The 17,990-nt window shown below is 54.4% G+C and overlaps 1 protein-coding gene across 1 annotated transcript in view; it reads left to right on the forward strand.

Annotated features, from left to right (window-relative positions):
• Positions 1-1,572: 1,572 nt before the first annotated feature.
• The window catches only part of CUNH6orf132 (chromosome unknown C6orf132 homolog), a 29,881-nt gene continuing 13,463 nt past the window's right edge, over positions 1,573-17,990 (forward strand). Inside the window, exons 1-2 of the mRNA XM_042672114.1 lie at positions 1,573-1,773; positions 13,507-13,613. Coding sequence (XP_042528048.1) covers positions 1,626-1,773; positions 13,507-13,613 — 255 coding nt within the window. The 5' untranslated portion in view covers positions 1,573-1,625. The remainder of the gene's footprint in view (positions 1,774-13,506; positions 13,614-17,990) is intronic.

Consider the following 17,990-nt stretch of genomic DNA (forward strand, 5'->3'; position numbering starts at 1 on the left):
GCTCTACCCTGATCTCCAAGCTTGCCTTGCTGGCTCTCTCCCTGATCTTTGTTCCACCATCAGCATTCTCTGCCCCCTTCCTCCTCCTCATTACTTCTTTACTTGGGTTGTCTCTCCCTGTCTCTCTGCCTGTCTCCTCAAATAGGCTGTAGCAACTGGCACTGAAGGACCAGGTCTTTGATTCCTCTGGCTCCCTTGAAGCCCAGAGCTGGGCACACTGTGTTTTACAAGAATATTAGCTAAGAGGAGCTATTAAGTGGCTCAGAACTATAATCCTAGGAAGCAGAGATTAGGAAGATCTAGGTTTGAGGCCAGCCTGGAGGGGAAAAAGCAAGACCTCATTTCAAGCAATAAACTGGAGTGTGAGGGAGGATCAAGGCTGGTGGCTAGCCTCAGGCAAAAAGCAGACTTGATTTAAAAAATGAGCAAGAACAGATCTAGTAGTATAACTGAAGTGTTGGAATACCGATTTGTTAAGCTAGTGGCCCTGAGTTCAAATCTTAGTATTATTTACAAACAAACAAAAAGTACTAGGTACATGGTAACAGTGCTTGTGAATGCAGTTGCTTGGTGATTTTGCTAGGCCAGATACTGGATATGAGGCCTGGAGCTCTCCAAGATGGGAGAGTTCCCATCCTGTCCTGCCCTGTCCTGTTCCTGAGCACTTGGGCGGGTTGTGATGATATCCAGGTGTAATGGTGCATCTGGGTTCTGGTGTCTTTTTTTCCCCCAGTGCCGGAACTTGAACTCAGGGCCTCAACCTCAGCCTTGAATTTTCCCCTCAAGGCTGGCTTTTTCTGAGTAGTTTATTGGAGATAAGTCTCCTAGACTTAGACTTTTCTTGCCTAGGCTGGCTTCCACCGTGATCCTCAGATCTCAGCTTCCTGAGTAGCCAGGATTACAGGCGTGAGCCACCGGCGCTCCGTTCAATTGCTCTTTTATTACATTACCTTGGGCTCTTGTATTCATGGACTCCTTGTGCCCCGCATTTTGAGGGCCGTGGGATGCTTTGCCTGTACTGGAGTTGATTCCAAAATGTCCCCACACTGGCCTGCTGGTGGGGCGCCTTCTGGAGCTGGAGCTGGAGCTGGCCGGGGTTCAGGGGATGGGGCCTGGCACCTGGGGGCGGGGCCAGGGGCGGGACCGGCTGTCCTGGGGTGGGCGGGGCGCAGGGGGAGGGGCCAGCCGGGCACCTGGGGGCGGGGCCGGGCACCTGGGAGCAGGGGCGGAGCTAGAGGCGGGGCCGGCCGGGCACCTGGGGGCGGGGCCGGCCTCCTAGGACGGGCGGGGCGCGGGCCGGGCGAAGTCCCCAGCCTACCTGTCCCGCCAACAATGGCCTGTTGTAGAGGCGCGGGAAGGAATGCGGCCGGGGGAGTTGGGCGGCGCGGCGGGGCGGGGCGGGGCGGGGCGGCGCCGCTTGGGCTCTCACCTGGGCTCTCACCTGGGCAGGTAGCTCGCATTTCCCGGCGAGCGGCGCCCGCGGCTGCGGCGTCCCGGCGTGTGTGCGGGGCGCGCGGGGAGCATGGCCCGGTAGAGCTCCCCGGGACGATCGTGCGGGGCTCCGGGCCGGGCCGGGCAGGGCGAGGGCGGGACGCTGCTCCCCCGGTGCCCGCGCGGCCTGCGACATGAAGAAGAACCAGACGACGGTGCAGGGCACCTTCAGCAAACTCTTTGGGAAGAAGCACGGCCACGCCGCCGCCGCGTCCCTCTACGCCACCAACCCGCCCTGGATTTTCACCCACGAGGCCCCGGAGGAGGGGACCCGGCGCTTGGGTGAGTGCACCTCGTGGTGGCGCCGCTCTCGGGGGGCCCGGGGTCCGGGGTCCGGGGAAGGCTGGCACCGGGCAGGGGAAGGGACAAGCTGGGACCTGCGCGCGCGCCGAGGAGAGAGGGGAAAGGCCCGCAGCCGGAGGGGGCCCGGGCGCAGCCGAGAGGCAGAGCGGCGGCGGGGACACCCCATAGCCCAGGGAGGCGGAGAGGGGCCACCCCCACCACCATAGTCAAGTGGGAGGGCTCCGAGGTCCCCACCTGCAGTCCCAGTGCGTCATTCTCTCTCCTTGGTGGAGCTTGTTACTGTGGCCAGAAAGGGCTTCCTGCGGTTGTCCGTGTCTCCCCCACCCCACGTCGGCATTTTCTCTGAGTCAGATCTGGGGTGGGGGTGACCCTTGGGCTTTTCCTCTTCCTCCTCTTCCCAAGCTGTGCTGAGAGGCGCTGCCGTCCTGCCTGCCCATGCGACAGGTGGGAAAAGTCAACACTGGCCGCAGGTTGCCAGTCTGTTTGTGTGATCATGTCGTCTCCTGGGGACCTGGCCCTGGCCAGGTTAGCCAGGTTGTCTGTGGGCTGGGGGATGGACCACGGGGACATTCCCGCTCACTGCCTGCCCAGGAATCTGAGCTGAAAACACACTGGCTAGCCCAGGCCCAGCTGTGGACCCTCTCACTCCACATGGCCTTGCAGCTTGTACCCCAATAACCAGGGGACACCCGGGGGTAGGGGTGAGGAGGGTCACCCATCAGTGCCTTGGCCTTCATCTGTGTCTTCATTGACCTTTTTGGTCACCATGCTGGATAAAGGATGTCCAGCCTCTGCTGTGGACGCCGTTTCAGCCTCCAGTGCCCTAGTTAATGCAAGGCACAAGAAATGTCATCTGGACTAGGGAGTGACCAGGGCTCACCATTTGGCTTTTTTTTTCTTTTCTTTTTTTTTTTTTGAGGGGGGGGGTCCAGTCGTGGGGCCTGAACTCTGGGCCTGGGCGCTGTCCCTCAGCTCTTCAGCTCAAGGCTAGCACTCTACCACTTGAGCCACAGCGCCACTCCGGCTTTTTTCTTTTTGCTTATGTGGTGCTGAGGAATCGACCCCAGGGCCTCAGGCATGCAAGGCAAGCGCTCTACCACTGAGCCACCTTCCCAGCCCTTGGCTTTTTTTTTTCAATCATGGGGCTTAAACTCAGGAGCTATTTTGTTCCAGGCTAGCGCTCTACCATTTGAGCCACAGCGCCACGTCTGGTTTTCTAGGGTTTAATTGGAGATGCGAGTCTCATAGACTTTCTGTCTGGGAGGCAAACCACGATCCTCAGATCTCAGCCTCCTGAGTAGCTAGGATTACAGGCACAAGCTACCAGCAATTTGGCTCTTTCTGAACCTTTGCTGTAATTCTTAAATATATGAGGGAGAGGGAGAGGGATGCTTAGGGGGAGAGGGAGAGGGAGAACTTGAAGGGGAACTAATATTGATTGACTGATAGGTGCCAGTACAGGGACTTGAACTCAGGGTCTGGGTTCTGTCCTTTAGCTTTTTTTTCCACTCGAGGCTGGCATCCTACCACTTGAGCAACAACTCCACTTCTGACTTTTTTGGTAGTTTACCGGAGATTTGAGGTTCATGAACTTTCCTCGTAGGGCTGACTTCAAACTGCAATCCTTAGACCTCAGCTTCCTGAGTAGCTAGGATTACAGGCCCCACAGGAATTAGCATTTGAGCTGAGGGGAAGGGCACTCCTGATAGAACAATGGGAGGGGCAAAGGCAAGGAAGAGTAGGGCAAGGTGGAGGCTTGGCATCGGTACTTAGAGATACCAGGTACTGGTAGGCCTCCTTATAAGAGGGGACACTTCCCTTGGCCTGAGTGAAGAAGAACTGCATAGCAATGTTTACAAATCTCCTGCACACAAGGCCTCATTGTATAAAAGCTTTGGGTTGATTTGTTGGCAGGAATGATGGTGGTGGTGGTGGTGGTTCTTCTAAGGCTTGAACTCAAGGCCTCATGCTCTCACTGGACTTGCTTCCTGTCTCCAGGGGCTCTCTCTACCATTTGGGCCACACCTCTAGCTGGGCTTTTTGCTGGTTAATTGGATATAGGGTCTCCTGGAGTTTTCTGCTCAGACTGGCTTCACACCATGATCCTCAGATCCCAGCCTTTTGAGTAGCTAGGATTATAGGCGTGAGCCACCGCATTCAGCTCCAGGCACTATTATTAGCAATCTTGTTTGACAGATGAGGCACTGAGAGGTTACGTAGCAGGCTAGAGATGACACAGCTTTACTGGTGGATCTGAGATCTTCCTGGGTGTACAAGTGGGCGATATTCAGCTGACTTTTAGAGTTGTACTGTTATCATAAGTATAATTTGAGGAGATTTCTGTTAAGCCAGTGTTCTTGGAGAGGTACAGCTAGCCTCTGAACCCAGGAAGGACCCCTCTCTTAGCCAGCTGAATTCATTCTGAGGGAATTTGACACTTGGGGTGGGTGGCTGCTTCCTTCCCCAAGGTAGTTCCTCAGTCTACCCCTCTGGCCATTTCCCTGAGAAGGGTGTTGGTAGTAGCCAACTTGGCAGTGCCCTGTCACCAGTGGGTGGGGCAGCCCTGGGCACAGCTCCTCACAGGCCTCAGGGCAGGGCCGGGCCTCCAGCTGACTCAGCCAGGCTAGGTCCGCACATGGAGGGGGTGGAATCTGCATGCACCCAGCAAGTTGGCTCACTTGTGTTCTGGGGTGTTCCTCAGGGTGTCTGTGGGTGTGGCAGGGGCCTTCCGCCTTGCTATGCTTGGGTTGGAGAGGGGAAGAACCAGTGCTGGTTATTCTGAAATGGCATGATATGCCCACATTAACTTGGGGTTCTGTTTCTGATTATATGGTGCCAGCTACTCTCTCTGGGCCTCAGTTTTCTTCATGTGTAGAGTGTGAAGACTTCTTGGGGGACTGCCTGGGCTGGAGAGATCCTGCCAGCTCAGCCTCCTAAGTAGCAGGGACTACAGGCATGTGTCACTTTGCTCAGCTCATTCCCAACTTTGAGCACTGCCTATACCTGCCTGCTGCAGTTCCTTTTCCTTTTGGAAGTTGTGCGCCAGAGGAAGGAGTTTCAAGTTCCGGCTAGGTGTTGGTGGCTCACACTTATAGTCCTAGCTACTCTGGAGGCTGAGATCTGAGGATCACAGTTCAAAGCCAACCTATGCAAGAAAGTCCTTGAGACTCCAATAAACCACTCAGAAAACCGGACGTGGTGCTGTGGCTCAAGTGGTAGAGCACTTGAGTTGAAGAGCTGAGGGACAGCGCCCAGGCTCAGAGTTCAAGCCCTACGACCCCCCCCAAAAAAAAAAAGTTTTAAGTTCCATGGGGCGCCACATCTATGACACTCTTTGGTATCCTAGGTAGGGGTGAAGTGGTACCCAGCCCTTGGAGAACAGGCTGTGGATGCAGGGGGAATCCGGCTGGGAGTGTGGAAGGGAACTGAGGAGTAAACTCCCTGCACTGAACAATCTACCTGCACAAGGGTTGGCATCTGTGCAGCAGAGTAAAAATGCAAGCTGTCGTGTGCAGGGGGTGATGGGTAACTTTTTTCTGGAAAGAATCTCTGGGTCTTTGAATGCCACTGCAATCCTCATTAAGCCTCTGCCCAGCCCCAGCCCAAACAAGGGTCTTTCTTCAGAGGCTGGGCAATTTTCTTTGAATGTTTGAGAAAGCTGAGCTGTGGATATTTTGCAAATCTCCGATAAGAGACAAAGCGGGCCTTGCCTTGGACTCCTCGATTGCCTCAGATTAAATGAGCGAGGTTCTTTATCTCCTGCTCCAAACCCCCCTCCTTCCCTTACTCCAGCAACCAGATGCCTTGTCTGGGGACTCAGTTCTCTGCCATCTCTGCTCCCCTTAGGAAACTGTTTTCAAGTGCGGATCCATCTCAGACACCCAAGTCAGACTTGCTGGCCTGAGGCTCTGGCTTGTTAGGTTTTTAATCCTGCTCCCAGGCAGGTCTTCATATGGGATGATTGGAAACCCCTAGGAGCTGGGCTCGTCAGGACCCCTGACAACCCCTGCCTGGCAAGCTGCAGGTAGAAAAAGTGCCAGGAATGTGGTCTTAATCTGGAAAGCACAACAGTCCCCTAGGGGGAAGGTCTGTGTTTCTGGGGGTTCCCAGCCTAAAGGGTAGAGAGCCCTGTGCCCCCCTCGCTCCCCCCAGTACCTTTCTCCAGCTAGGGCCCAGCCAGTTCCAGCTCCAGGGAAAGCTGAGGCTTTCTGAGGTTTGCAGGTGTAGGAAGGAGCCTTTTTGTGTGTGTGGTGCTGGTCCTGGGCCTTGAGCTTAGGGCCTAGGTGCTGTCCCTCCCTGAAATTCTCTGATTCAGGGCTGGCTCTCTGCCACTTTGAGCCACAGCGCCACTTCTGGTTTTTTTCTGGGGGTTCATTGGAGATGAGAGTCTCACAGATATTTCCTGCCCTGGCTGGCTTTGAGCCACAATCCTCAGATCTCAGCCTCCTGACTAGCTAGGATTACAGGTGTGACCCACCAGTGCCTGGCTTGGAAGAAGATTTATTTACTCCTGGCCCCTGCAGGTAACCTGTTGGAGGTGTGCTGCACTGTGTGGGAAGTTCTGTGTACACACCTCTCTCCAGGGCCCTGTTACATGAGCACCTGTCTCTCTGTCTGTGTCTCTGTGTCTCTGTCTCTGTGTCTGTGTCTTTCTCTCTCCCCATCTCCCTCTCATGGCTCAACTCCAGGAAGCCGCCCCCCCCCCCCGCCCCGCCCCTTGACCCTGCAGATAGCCATAGTGTCCTTTCTCTCCCAGCCAATCAATTAATTAATATATTTGGGGGGGAGGGTCAGTAGTGGGGATGGAGCCCCGATCTCAGTCATACTAGGCAAGTGCTCTACCATGAGCAGCCCCTCCCCCCCTCTTTATTGTTACCATTTCCTGAACCAGGCCCTGGGCTAAAACCTACTCTTACACATCTGGATTGAGCGGTAGCATGTAGGGCACAGAGTCCTTGAATGGCTCAAAGTCAAGTCCTTGAGGGCAGCTGAGACCAGAAAGGAATCCAGTCACCTGGGGTCTTGTTAGGAGCCCATCCTGATTCGGTAGGCTGGCAACAAGGGCAGTTGTGTTTCTAGCAAATTCCAGATAAAGTCATCCCACTGGGCTGGACATTGAGGTTTCCTGGGTCCCCACACAGGGGTGGGGCGGGAGGGGGGGTGTTGTGCACTGAGCTGCCATTCCAGGGCTCTGTCCCTCTGGTCCCTCCTCCTCTGTTCTGTGTCACCCTGCTGCCCCTCCCCTGCACCCAGCCCAGCCTCCAGCGTCCCCTCTGCCCTTGGACAAAGGCCTCTGTAGTACTCACTCTGGCCAGGCCTGCTGGGGCTTGCTGGGACAAACTAGTCTTTTCAGGTTTCTGTCATGTGAACCTGCTAATTAGCAAGGAAAGGGCCTCATTAATGTCATTTGTGGGTTGCATTCACATAGGGCTCCCTGCTGCTTCCCTGGGAGGGGGAGGGGGGCGGCTCCCTTCATGGAGATTGGGAGTCATGCTACTTAGTCCAGTACCCCAGTGTGTTTCTCACGCCTGTAATCCCTGCTGCTCAGGAGGCTGAGATCTGAGGATTGAGGTTCAAAGCCAGCCAGGGAGGAAAGTCGGTGAGACTCTTATCTCCAATTAACCATCAAAAAGCCAGAAGTGGAGCTGCAGCTCAAGTGGTGCAGCACTAGCCGTGAGGGAAAAGGCTAAGGGACAGCGCCCACGCCCTGAGTTCGAGCCCTAGGACCAGCACACACAAAAAAGCAGGGAGAAATCTGTTTGGGGGTTCTAAGTCACTGTGGGTCAAGGCAATAAACTCCTCAGCCAAGGCCCCACCCCTATTAAGCCCCAGGAATCCTTGGCTGTGGCCAATGCTCCTGAGGTCACTTGGGGCTCCTGGGAGTTTGGGGATCTGGGCCATAACTCTGGCCTGGCACCCCACTGGCTTCCTGCTGGGACCAGGGGGAGGCCCAGTCTAGTGTATGGTGGCTGGGCTTTTGATTTAGGTCTTTTGTGGGGGGGGGGGGTGAGCGGGGGCAGTTTGAGCTCAGTGGCTGGCATTCTACCACATCACCACTTCACTTCTGTCTTTTTGCTGCTTAATGGGAGATAAGACTCTCATGGCCAGGGCTGGGAAGGTGGCTCAGTGGTAGAGCGCTTGCCTTGCATGCCTGAGACCCTGGGTTCGATTCCTCAGCACCACATAAGCAAAAAGAAAAAAGCCAGAAGTGGCGCTGTGGCTCAAGTGGTAGAGCGCTAGCCTTGAGCTGAAGAGCTGAGGGACAGCGCCCAGGCCCAGAGTTCAGGCCCCACGACCGGACCCCCCCCCCCAAAAAAAAAAAAAAAAGACTCTCTTGGCCAGGCTGGCTTCCTACTATGACCCTCAGATCTCAGCCTCCTGAGTAGCTAGGATTACAGGCCGGAGCCACTGGCACCCAGCTGGTCTTCAGCTTTTCCAGAGCATCTCCTGGGTGACATGCACACTCCCCACCCCACCTGCCCCAGCTCTGAGGGCAGCAGTGAGCGCTGGCCGGGTCAAAGGTGCTGCAAGCATGTTCTAGAACCTTACACTGTAAGTCAAGGGAGGAGCCCAAGTCCACCAAGGCTTCATGACATTGGTCCCACCCCCCCAACCCCAGAGACCCTCTATTTGCAAAGGGCAATGTTGAAGCCGGCCCCAAGTACCAGAACTCAGATGAGCTCCAGCAGGAGAGTACAGGGTGACTGCCTCGATGGCTCTGAGTTTGTGGGTACAGCTGTTCAGTCCGCAAGTCACATGACCCGGTTCAAGCTCAAAGTTGGTGCTGCTGCCTGCCCTCAAGGTCTTGAGCTCTCTCATGTGGCTGGAGCTCTACAGCTTGAGCCAGGCCTCCACTTTGAGGGTTTTTTTTTTCCTGGTTAAAACTCTCTTCCATTTGTCTACCCAGGCTGCCTCCTAAGTAGCTCGGATTGTAGGCTTGAGCCGCTTCCGACGCACCACTTGGTGGGGGAAAGAAAGGTGGGGCAGAAAGATGAAGACAGTGGTAGTGATGGTGCTGGTGACAGTGGTGATGGTGATGATATTGACGGTGATGGTGGTGATATTGATGGTGGCGGTGGTGGTGATGGTGGTGGTGGTGATGGTGATGATATTGATGGTGATGGTGATGGTGGTGGTGGTGATGGTGACAGTGGTGATGGTGATTGTGGTGATATTGATGGTGATGGTGGTGATGGTGATGGTGGTGGTGGTGATGGTGGTGGTGGTGGTGGTGGTGATGATCATGACAACCAACCCATGCAGCCACTGAGGACAAACTATCTGCTAGGCACTGTGCACACATCATCAATGCCCTCATTCAGCCTCAGGCCAGTCCATCTAGTAGGGACTGTTAGTTCACATTAATAGAGGTGAAGAAACAGGCTCAGAGAGATCTAGGGACCCCACAGCTAAGTGACCAGCAGGGACAGGATCCTAAGTTAAGTTGTAAATCTGTAGCCCTGACCCTACAAGAACCTGCTTGTCTTTCCAGACGAGGTCCTGCCTTGCCTGTGTTTTGGTTTTTTTGTATCGGTCATGGGGCTTGAACTCTGGGCCTGGGCGCTGTCCTCTAGGCGAGTGCTCTACCATCTGAGCCAAAACGCCACTTCCGGTTTTCTGGTGGTTCATTGGAGATAAGAGTCTGATGGACTTTCCTGCCTGGGTTGGCTTTGAACCTCAATCCTCAGATCTCAGCCTCCTGAATAGCTAGGATTACAGGCGTGAGCCACTGACACCTGGTGCCTGTGTGTTTCTGACCTGGGGAAAAGCTCAGTCTCCATCCACTGCAGGGCCCGTTTCTCCCAGAACAGAGGAGTAAGTAGAGTTTGCAGCCCCTGTCCCACCACCGTTTTTTTTTATTGCCAGTGCTGGGGCTTGAACTCAGGGTCTGGGCACTGTCCCAGGGCACTGCTCAACATTCTACCGCTTGAGCCACAGGACCACTTCTGGCATTTTCTATTTATGTGGTACTGAGGAATGGAACCCAGGGCCTCGTGCACACTAGGCAAGCACTCTACCGCTGAGCCACCTTCCCAGCCCTCACGTCTTTGCCCTGCCTCTCCTGGAGCATGGAACTTGCTTGGCCTCCTGATCTCTTGCCTGTAGAGAGCACTGGCTCCCAGGACTGTCCATTCCAGCAGCCACCACCCAGCAAGGATTCAGAGGAAACACCCCAAGATTGGACTCTGCTGACTTTCAGTTTAGTTTGGTCCTTGACCTTGAGGCTGGGAAAGCCTCAGCATGACCTTGAGCCCTTGGAGGACCAGGTTTAAGGTGGAGGCCACCAGCGCCCTCTCTATGGTATCCCCGGAGCCAGCGGGAACTGAGCCAAGAGCCTGGGACAAACCTGTTGGTCTAACCATACTTCCTTTACCCCCTTTTCTTTCCTTCTTTCTTTCTTTTTCTTTCTCTCTCTCTCTCTTTCTTTCTTTCTCTTTCTTTTCTTTTGTATAAATTATTGTTCATTATTTCATTGTTGTAGAATTCCATACGCTAGAAGTCTTATAGGGCTAAAATTAAGGTGCAAACCAGACTTTGTCCTCTCTGGAGACTCTAGGGGAGGGGTCTATTTTCTCCACTTTCCCATCTCTCTCGGAGGGAGGAGGCAGCCACCATTCCTTGGGTGGCAGTCCCCTCCCACCACCACGGAAGCCAGGGCCCAGAGTCCTTATCACATCTTATCACCGGACCTGACTGAAGCCACACCTAAGTGCAGGGAAAGCAAAACAAACTGGATTTTCCATGAGGGAGAGGAGCGCCCTGGGCCTCTGTTGTGTCTGCACCACTCCATTCCAGCCCTTTCCAGCCCCTTTGGGGTAGTTTGCAGAGAACAATTGTATTCTTAGAAAGGAATCCTCTACTCCTAGCCAGCAGAGAGCATGTAGAGCACCGGCGCCTGGAGTTAGGGCCGGGTCATCTTGGGGAGGTGGTAGAATGCCCACTTGGCCAGTTTGGGGGATCATATGGCCACAACTCAGAGCCACGGCTTTGTCCTGACCTGGGTGTGGCTTTGGGCTAGCTGCCGCTCCCCAGACTGCTCCCCATCCACAGCCAAGTCTCCCTCACCCCAAACAGCGCCCCTACCCTTTCCATCCCATGCACTAAATGATGGGATTCGGAGTCCTCCCTTTGCAGGGGGCACAATTCAGAGGTCAGACCCTCCAGGAAGACCCCTAGCTTCAGCACTTCCAGTGGGAAAGTTACTGGACCTCCCGGTGCCTCAGTGTCCTCATCTATAAAACAATTTGCATGGAGCTGTTTTGCAAATTAAATGAATTCGTAATACATAGGGTGATTAGAACAGTGCCCAGACCAGTAAAAATACTCAGTGGGTTTTACCTCTTCTTATTTCTATTAAAGTCTCCGCTTACTTAGATGTAGGCCCTACCATCGTAGCAGCCATTAGTGTTTGGATAACGTCAGGGCAGAAAGGAGCTTGGCGCCAGTGCAGAGATAAACCGAGGTGATCAGAGCATGCGCCTAGGGGCCAGGCTTCCATGTCACACAGCTCTGTCTTACCAGAACCCCAGGAGCTCCTGCTACCAACTCTCAGACTCTCAGAAGCTGAGGAGATCCAGGAGGCTTTAACGGGAGCTGTTGGCGCCGTTCAGTTATCTTTGCCCTGTGGTTTCTGCTTGGGCCAAATCTGTACCTTGAGCCAAATCTCCTCCTCCTCCATGGCCTGGCCAATCTCTGCCTGGGTACATGAACCTGGCAGTGCCAACTGGGGAGTGGTGTTTGCTTTGAGTGTACGGGGCAGGGCAGTACTGGGAACTGGGGCTTCCAGGAATGGGTGAGTACCCTTGGGCATTGCCTAGCATTTGGGTTCCTTTGGAGAGATGGAGAGTCTTGACAGTTGCTGCCAACTTTCTCCCAATAACATCCAAATCCTCCATTGTCATGGGGGCTGTGGCTATCAATAGGTAGAACTGGAGCCGCACACGGTCTGACCTCCCATCCAGCCCAGGCTCTTTTGAGTTGGTTGCTTGGCTTTCTTGTAATTTCCTCCTGAAGGCAGGCATAGGGGAAGAGAAATTCCTGTCCGCTCAGTGTTCCAGGTAGCAGGTTTCTGGTTGGTTGGGATTTTTTTTCTTTTCTTTTTTGTCGGTCGTGGGGCCTGAACTCTGGGCCGGGGCGCTGTCCCTCAGCTCTTCAGCTCAAGGCTGAGCACTCTACTACTTGAGCCACAGTGCCACTTCCGGCTATTTCTGTTTTATGTGGTGCTGAGGAATCGTACCCAGGGCCTAATACATGCCACCTTCCCAGCCCCTCTCTTGGGATTTGGACTTTTCTCCTTTCTCTTTGGCTACAGAGCAGGAGCAAAGTCCCGCACCCCTGGTAAATGGACAAAAGTCCTCTTTGCTCCTGACCCACATAGCAGGGGCCCACAGAGAGCCCCGCCTCTGCGGTGGCAGTGGCAGCCTGGGAGGGAATGAGGAATTCTTATCAATGAATGAATGTCAAGGGCTGGGAGGGAGACACTTGAGAAGATGAACCTGGCTGCTCCCTCCTATGGAAAGCCCAGTCCACAAGGGGGAGGGGGGAGGGGGGGAGGGGGCTTTGTTCCCAGATGAAGGAAACACATTTGACAAGCACTTGTATATGCGAATCACAGCTGTCTTGTTAACTATCATCACCCCCATTGCACATAGAGGTGCAGCAGCATGGCCAGCCAATGGCAGAGCTGGGATTTTGTGCATGGGTGCATGCGTGTGCATGTGCTCATGTACTGTGTACTAGGATTAAACAGAGCCTGGAACTCTTGCTCCGCTTTACCACTTGAGCCACACCTTCACTGCTGGATTTTTTTTTTTTTGGGGGGGGGCTGGTCATGGGGCTTAAACTCTGGGTCTGGGTGCTGTCCTTCAGCTCTTGGCTAGCACTCTACCACTTGAGCCACAGCGCCACTCCTGGCTTTCTGGTGGTTCATTGGAGATAAGAGTCTCACAGCCTTTCCTGCCCAGGCTGGCTTTGAACTGTGATCCTCAGATCTCAGCTTCCTGAGTAGCTAGGATGACAGGTGTGAGCCACTGGCACCTGGCGATTTTTTTTTAAAAAAAACTGGTTCATTGGAGATAAAAAGACTCTCAGATTGGTCTGCCGCATCTGGCTTCAGACCGATCCTCAGATCTCAGCCTCCAGAGCAGCTAGCATCACAGGCATGAGCCGCCAGAACCCGGCTCAGAGTTGGGTTTTTGCTCCATAGGCCCTGCGGTCCTGATCCTTCAGCGAGAGCGAGGCAGGCATGGATCAGTAGTGGTTTGAGGAGCTGGTCAGCTGGAGGGATCCAGGAAGGGGGGGGGGGGGGCATTGGCTGTGGAAGACAAGCAGGTAGCCTTGGCCCTGCGTGTTTGAGATTTGAAATTCAAACACTCAGGAGAGAAAAGAGGCCTGTCAGCTTGTTCTCTTCCTTATCTGAGATAAGCTTTGCCTGGGGCCCTGGCCAAGCTGCTGGGGCTCTCTGGGAGGAGTAATCAGATCTGTGAGGGTAGGAGAGGAGGGGAGAAATGGCCGCTGGGTGGCTGAGAGTCCCCTGAATAGTGGAGCAGTTAGTTTGAATCCCACCACAGCATCTCCAGGCTGGTATTGTGTTAGAGGGGCTGTGACAGCAACCCCGGGGCCGGATTCTCTCACTTGGAACGTAGGGCAGACAACTCCTTGGGCCTAGGCACCTGCCTCTGATCACTGTGTCTCCAACCTTGTGTCCTCTAGATGGCATCTATTATGGAGATAATCGCTTCGACATGGTGAGCGAGTCGGGGACAGCCACCCTGAAAGCTCGGCCCCGAGTCCGGCCGCTGCTGACCTTCCTTCCACTGGTGAGTAGATCCCCGCTCCAGGGTCTGAAGAGGGCTCAGGGCCGGCATCTGCCTTGCCCTGGCCTGACTGCTCCTCAGCCTCACCCTGGTGTCTGTTCTCTCCCTTCTGGGAAGAGGCAGGCAGGGCTGAGGCTTAAGGCAGAAAGGCTGGGATGAGGAGCATCAGCTCCTTCAGGGCTGAAGCCCAAGGAGGCGCCAGGGAGAACTTGTGTGAGTACTGAGCTCAGTGGTTCGCTTTCCACGATGCTGATCACTGTCTGCCTCAAGCCGGTGGGTGTGTTGGGTGCTGGTGCAGGCAGGGGTGACTGAGATGGTTGTTAGATGATTAGAACAGAAGCCAGGCCAGGCAAGCATAACCGGGCCAGCAAGTGGTATTCAGGAAGGCTTCCTAGAAGAGGTGACTCCTGAGCTGTCTCATGGAGCATAGAGCAGTGACCCTTGGGAGAAGAGCACTTGAGATAGATTTGTGAGTCTGAAAGCGCAGGAAGCCAGGAACCGTGGTTGAGAGAGGAAAGACTCTGAGACAATCTGCACAAGAATGCTGTCTCATAGAAACAGAATGCAAAGCTCATGCGTGCTTCAGAATGTTCTAGATGAGTCATCAGAATGGTGAGTAGCAGGAGAGAGATGGCTGCTGGGAGTCCCAGGAATCTTGGAGGTGGACCCAGGGACCAGTTCCCTCCCCCACCCTCCCTTCCCCCCCTTGCTGGGTCAGGGGCCCATTAGCACAGGGGCCCATCCATGCTGTGTTTAGGTTTAGATGGGAGAAGCAGGCAAGACTGGATGCTTCCCGCCCCCTCCCCCCCCCCCCCCCACTCAGGGTAACTCAGGGTAAAGTACCTGCCTAGCAAGCACTGCAAAAAATATACCAGCAGCTGGAGGCATGGCTCAACAGTCCAGCAGCCACCTTACAAGCAGGAGCTCTCAGTTCAAACACTAGTGCCACCAAAAAAAAAAAATTAATGATACATTCAATCTGCTCCCTACTTCTGACCAGTAGCATTTCAAGTATTCGATGGCTGCTTTTGACCAGTGGCTGGTGTATCAGCTAGCCCAGATGTAAACAGCTGGCTTTGTCTGTTCCTGGCTCTCAGGTGAGGGGCCTGGTGGAGACCGGACTGTCACCAGAGGCCCAGTGGCCCCTGGGGTTCGCTCCATGGGGTTCGCACCCACACCTGCCTCCCCTCATCCCGGCTAAGCTCTCCGGGGCCTGTTCAGATTTCCTAGCCTGCTACTGTCTGGCCCCAGGTACTGGCACATTCCCTCCCGGTACAACCACTTCCCTCTCTATCTCTGATATTTCTCCAGTTTGTCCAAACCTACCAGCCAGACCTGACCTCAACCGGCTGCATTCGTATTCCAAGCAAAGTGGGGGTGAGGATGGCTGAGCACACACATCTCTGGGTACACGACTTCAAGTCATTCATTTTAGAAAAGCAGTTCATGGACATTATAGACATACAGAAAGCAAACCACCACCATTTAAAAGGTGTGAAGTCAGCCCTCGCCTTTGTTTCTAGAGATGCATAAAATAACTGTAGGAGCCATTGTACTCAGAAGTGCAGATAAAAATCTTTTTTCTGGTATCATGACTTGGACTCAAAGCCCCACTTGCTCTGATGACTTGCTTGACTCTGCTTACGTATTCAATCTACCAATGTAGCCATACCTCTGGCCTCGCTTTTCCGTGGTTATTTTGGAGATGGAGTCTCAAATACTTTTCTGCTCAGGCTGGCTTTGAACCACCATCTTCCAGATCTCAGCCTGCTGAGTAGCTAGCTTTACAGGTGTGAGCCACCGGTGCCCAGCTGATGAAATAAATCCATTTGACACGCTCTATTTCAGGAAGTGAATTCCATGCTCTCCCCTCACCACTCCTCCACACACACACACACACACAGAGGTATGCCCAAGAGCCAGCTCATGTATACCTGTTCTGCTTGTTAAATAGGAACATTCTCCATGGGTAGAGATGGCTGCTTCCCTTGGCTGGCTCTTGCTGACCCGCTCCTTCCCTGATTGGACCCATCCAAGAACCAGCGTCTAAAGGGTTAATGAAGTACCCTCTGATCTGGCTCTCTTGTATCTTCCCCCACCTCTCCACCTACTTTCGGTCCCTTCTGTTTTGGTCCCTTTTGCTTGTGACCTGGTCTGCATGCCTGGTATCAGGTCCAGGACGGAGGAACAACTCTCTGAGTGATCCCCAGGGCTAGTCCAGGGGATGGGGTGTATCCCTATCTTCCATGGGGAGGGCCTGAGAGAATGAATGCTGAGGCCCTATAGAGGAGCCTCTGTCTATAGAGTCAGGGACTGTCTGTAGAAGCTGGGAAAGGGGACAGTCACATTCCTTCTGGCTGACCCAGGAAAGCCCGGTGGAGCTCCTGGCCTGGCCCCTCCCATCTAGTGGCATGGCCACGTGACCACAGCCAGCACGTGGTTGAGCTGAGCACCAAAACCAGGCAGGTGCAGGTTTTATACCTGGAGGCAATGACGCTGAGGGAGGAAAATGACTCCAGGAAGAGGCAGGATCTGAATCCCTGCAGCCAGCCTTCAAGGTCCAAGGGTATTCAGGCTTCCCTACTCCCTTCCCTTACCTCTTCTCTGAGTGGCCAGGGCTCTTCCCCGCTACCCCCCATATTAGTACTGGGGCTTGAACTCAGGGCCTGTGGTGCTTTCTCTGAGCTTTTCCCCTCAAGGCTAGTGCTCTACTACTTGAACCACAGCTCTCCTTCCAGCTTTTTTGGTGCTTAATCGGAGATCAAACCTGGATGCTCAGATCTCAGCCTCCTGAGTAGATAGGATTACAGGCATGAGCCACCAGCACCAGGCTTCACTTCAGACTGTTGCTGGCTAACTGGAGGTAAGAATCTCATAGAATTCCCTGTGTGGGCTGCCTCCCAATAGCGAGCTTGAGCCACCATCTTGCTTCTTCTGAACACAGACTCTGATGCCACGGTGAGATGAGACGCCACGCTCATAGTTTTATTTAAACGTTTCAACAAAAGACTCTTCTGGAAGCCCACCACAGAATGTCTTGAAGTTAGCAATCCTTGGCCCAGAGGCCCGATCTCAGAGACAGTTCTATTTCTGCTTTAGGTTACAAGATACGGAGTAACTTGAGCATCTTTCACTGCCTGCTCGTGGAATGGGGGACTCGAGGAATGGGGGACTCAAGGAGCAGCTTTGACCCTTCCTGGGTTTTGCTGTGGGTCCTGGGCCAGGCTTCACACCTGCTTCCAGCAGGGGTGGGAGACTGAACTGTGTGTGTGTGTGTGTGTGTGTGTGTGTGTTGGGGTGGAGCTGTGCTTACATGCTTGCACATGCACACTCTGCCCCCTGCCCCATGTGAGCTCGGCCAGCACCCAAGCCCTGCCTAGCAGCCGGGCCTCCGCCCCTCCCTGTCCTCCTCCTCCCACATTGCCAAGTGAGGCCCACCGGCGGCAGGGGAAGCAGGTAACAGGCCCAGGAAGGGCCTCGGAGCTCTCTTGGGACCTGGGCCATCTTGTGAATGTCCCCTCCCTGTCAGTCTCTCTGCCAGCCTGCCGAGAGTGGGGCTGAGAGAAGGAGCGAGATCGGTGACAGGGACTTGCACCCCGCGCCGACTGGAGCTCCTGCTCTGAGCAGGCGCTGAGGGCTAAGAAATGTTAGGTATGTCTCAGTACCTGGAGACAAAAAACAAAAAAAAACAAGGATGAGAAGGGCGGGGCCTCGGGGCCTGGGATGGGACTGGGGAGTGGTCCTCAGATAGCCGGGTGCTCCGATGATGAAGGCCAGGCCCTTAGTTTTTTTTTTTTTGGTTAGTCATGGGGCTTGAACTCTGGGCCTGGGCGCTGTCCCTCAGCTCTTCAGCTCAAGGTGAGCGCTCTATCACTTGAGCTACAGCGCCACTTCCGGTTTTCTGGTGGTTTATTGGAGATAGGAGTCTCACGGTCTCTCCTTCCCGGGCTGGCTTTGAACCGCGATCCTCAGATCTCAGCCTCCTGAGTAGCTAGGATTACAGGCATGAGCCACCAGCGCCCGGCTGGCCAGGCCCTTCTTCTCTCTGCGCCTCTGGTTCCTCACCCACTAACAGAGCTTATGCTGAGATCCACCAGGGTGTCCCCAGTTGAGTTTCGGTGTTAAAGTGACTTAACTCCTGGCCAGGCTCCAAGGGCTCACACCTGTAACCTCACCCACTCAAGGCTAGAATCTAAGCATTGAGATTTGAAGCCAGACAAATCTGAAAGACCCTTATCTCCAAGGAACCGGCAAAATACCGGGCTGGAGGCGCAGCACAAGTGGCAGAACACAAACCTTGAGTAAAAAAGCCAAATGAGAGTGCGAGTCCCCGGATTCCTTCCAGCCTCAGGAATACCGCACACACACACACACACACAC

This window comes from Dipodomys spectabilis, unplaced genomic scaffold, assembly GCF_019054845.1.
Source record: "Dipodomys spectabilis isolate Male_0828 unplaced genomic scaffold, ASM1905484v1 ptg000669l, whole genome shotgun sequence".
Taxonomy (NCBI): Eukaryota; Metazoa; Chordata; class Mammalia; order Rodentia; family Heteromyidae; genus Dipodomys; species Dipodomys spectabilis.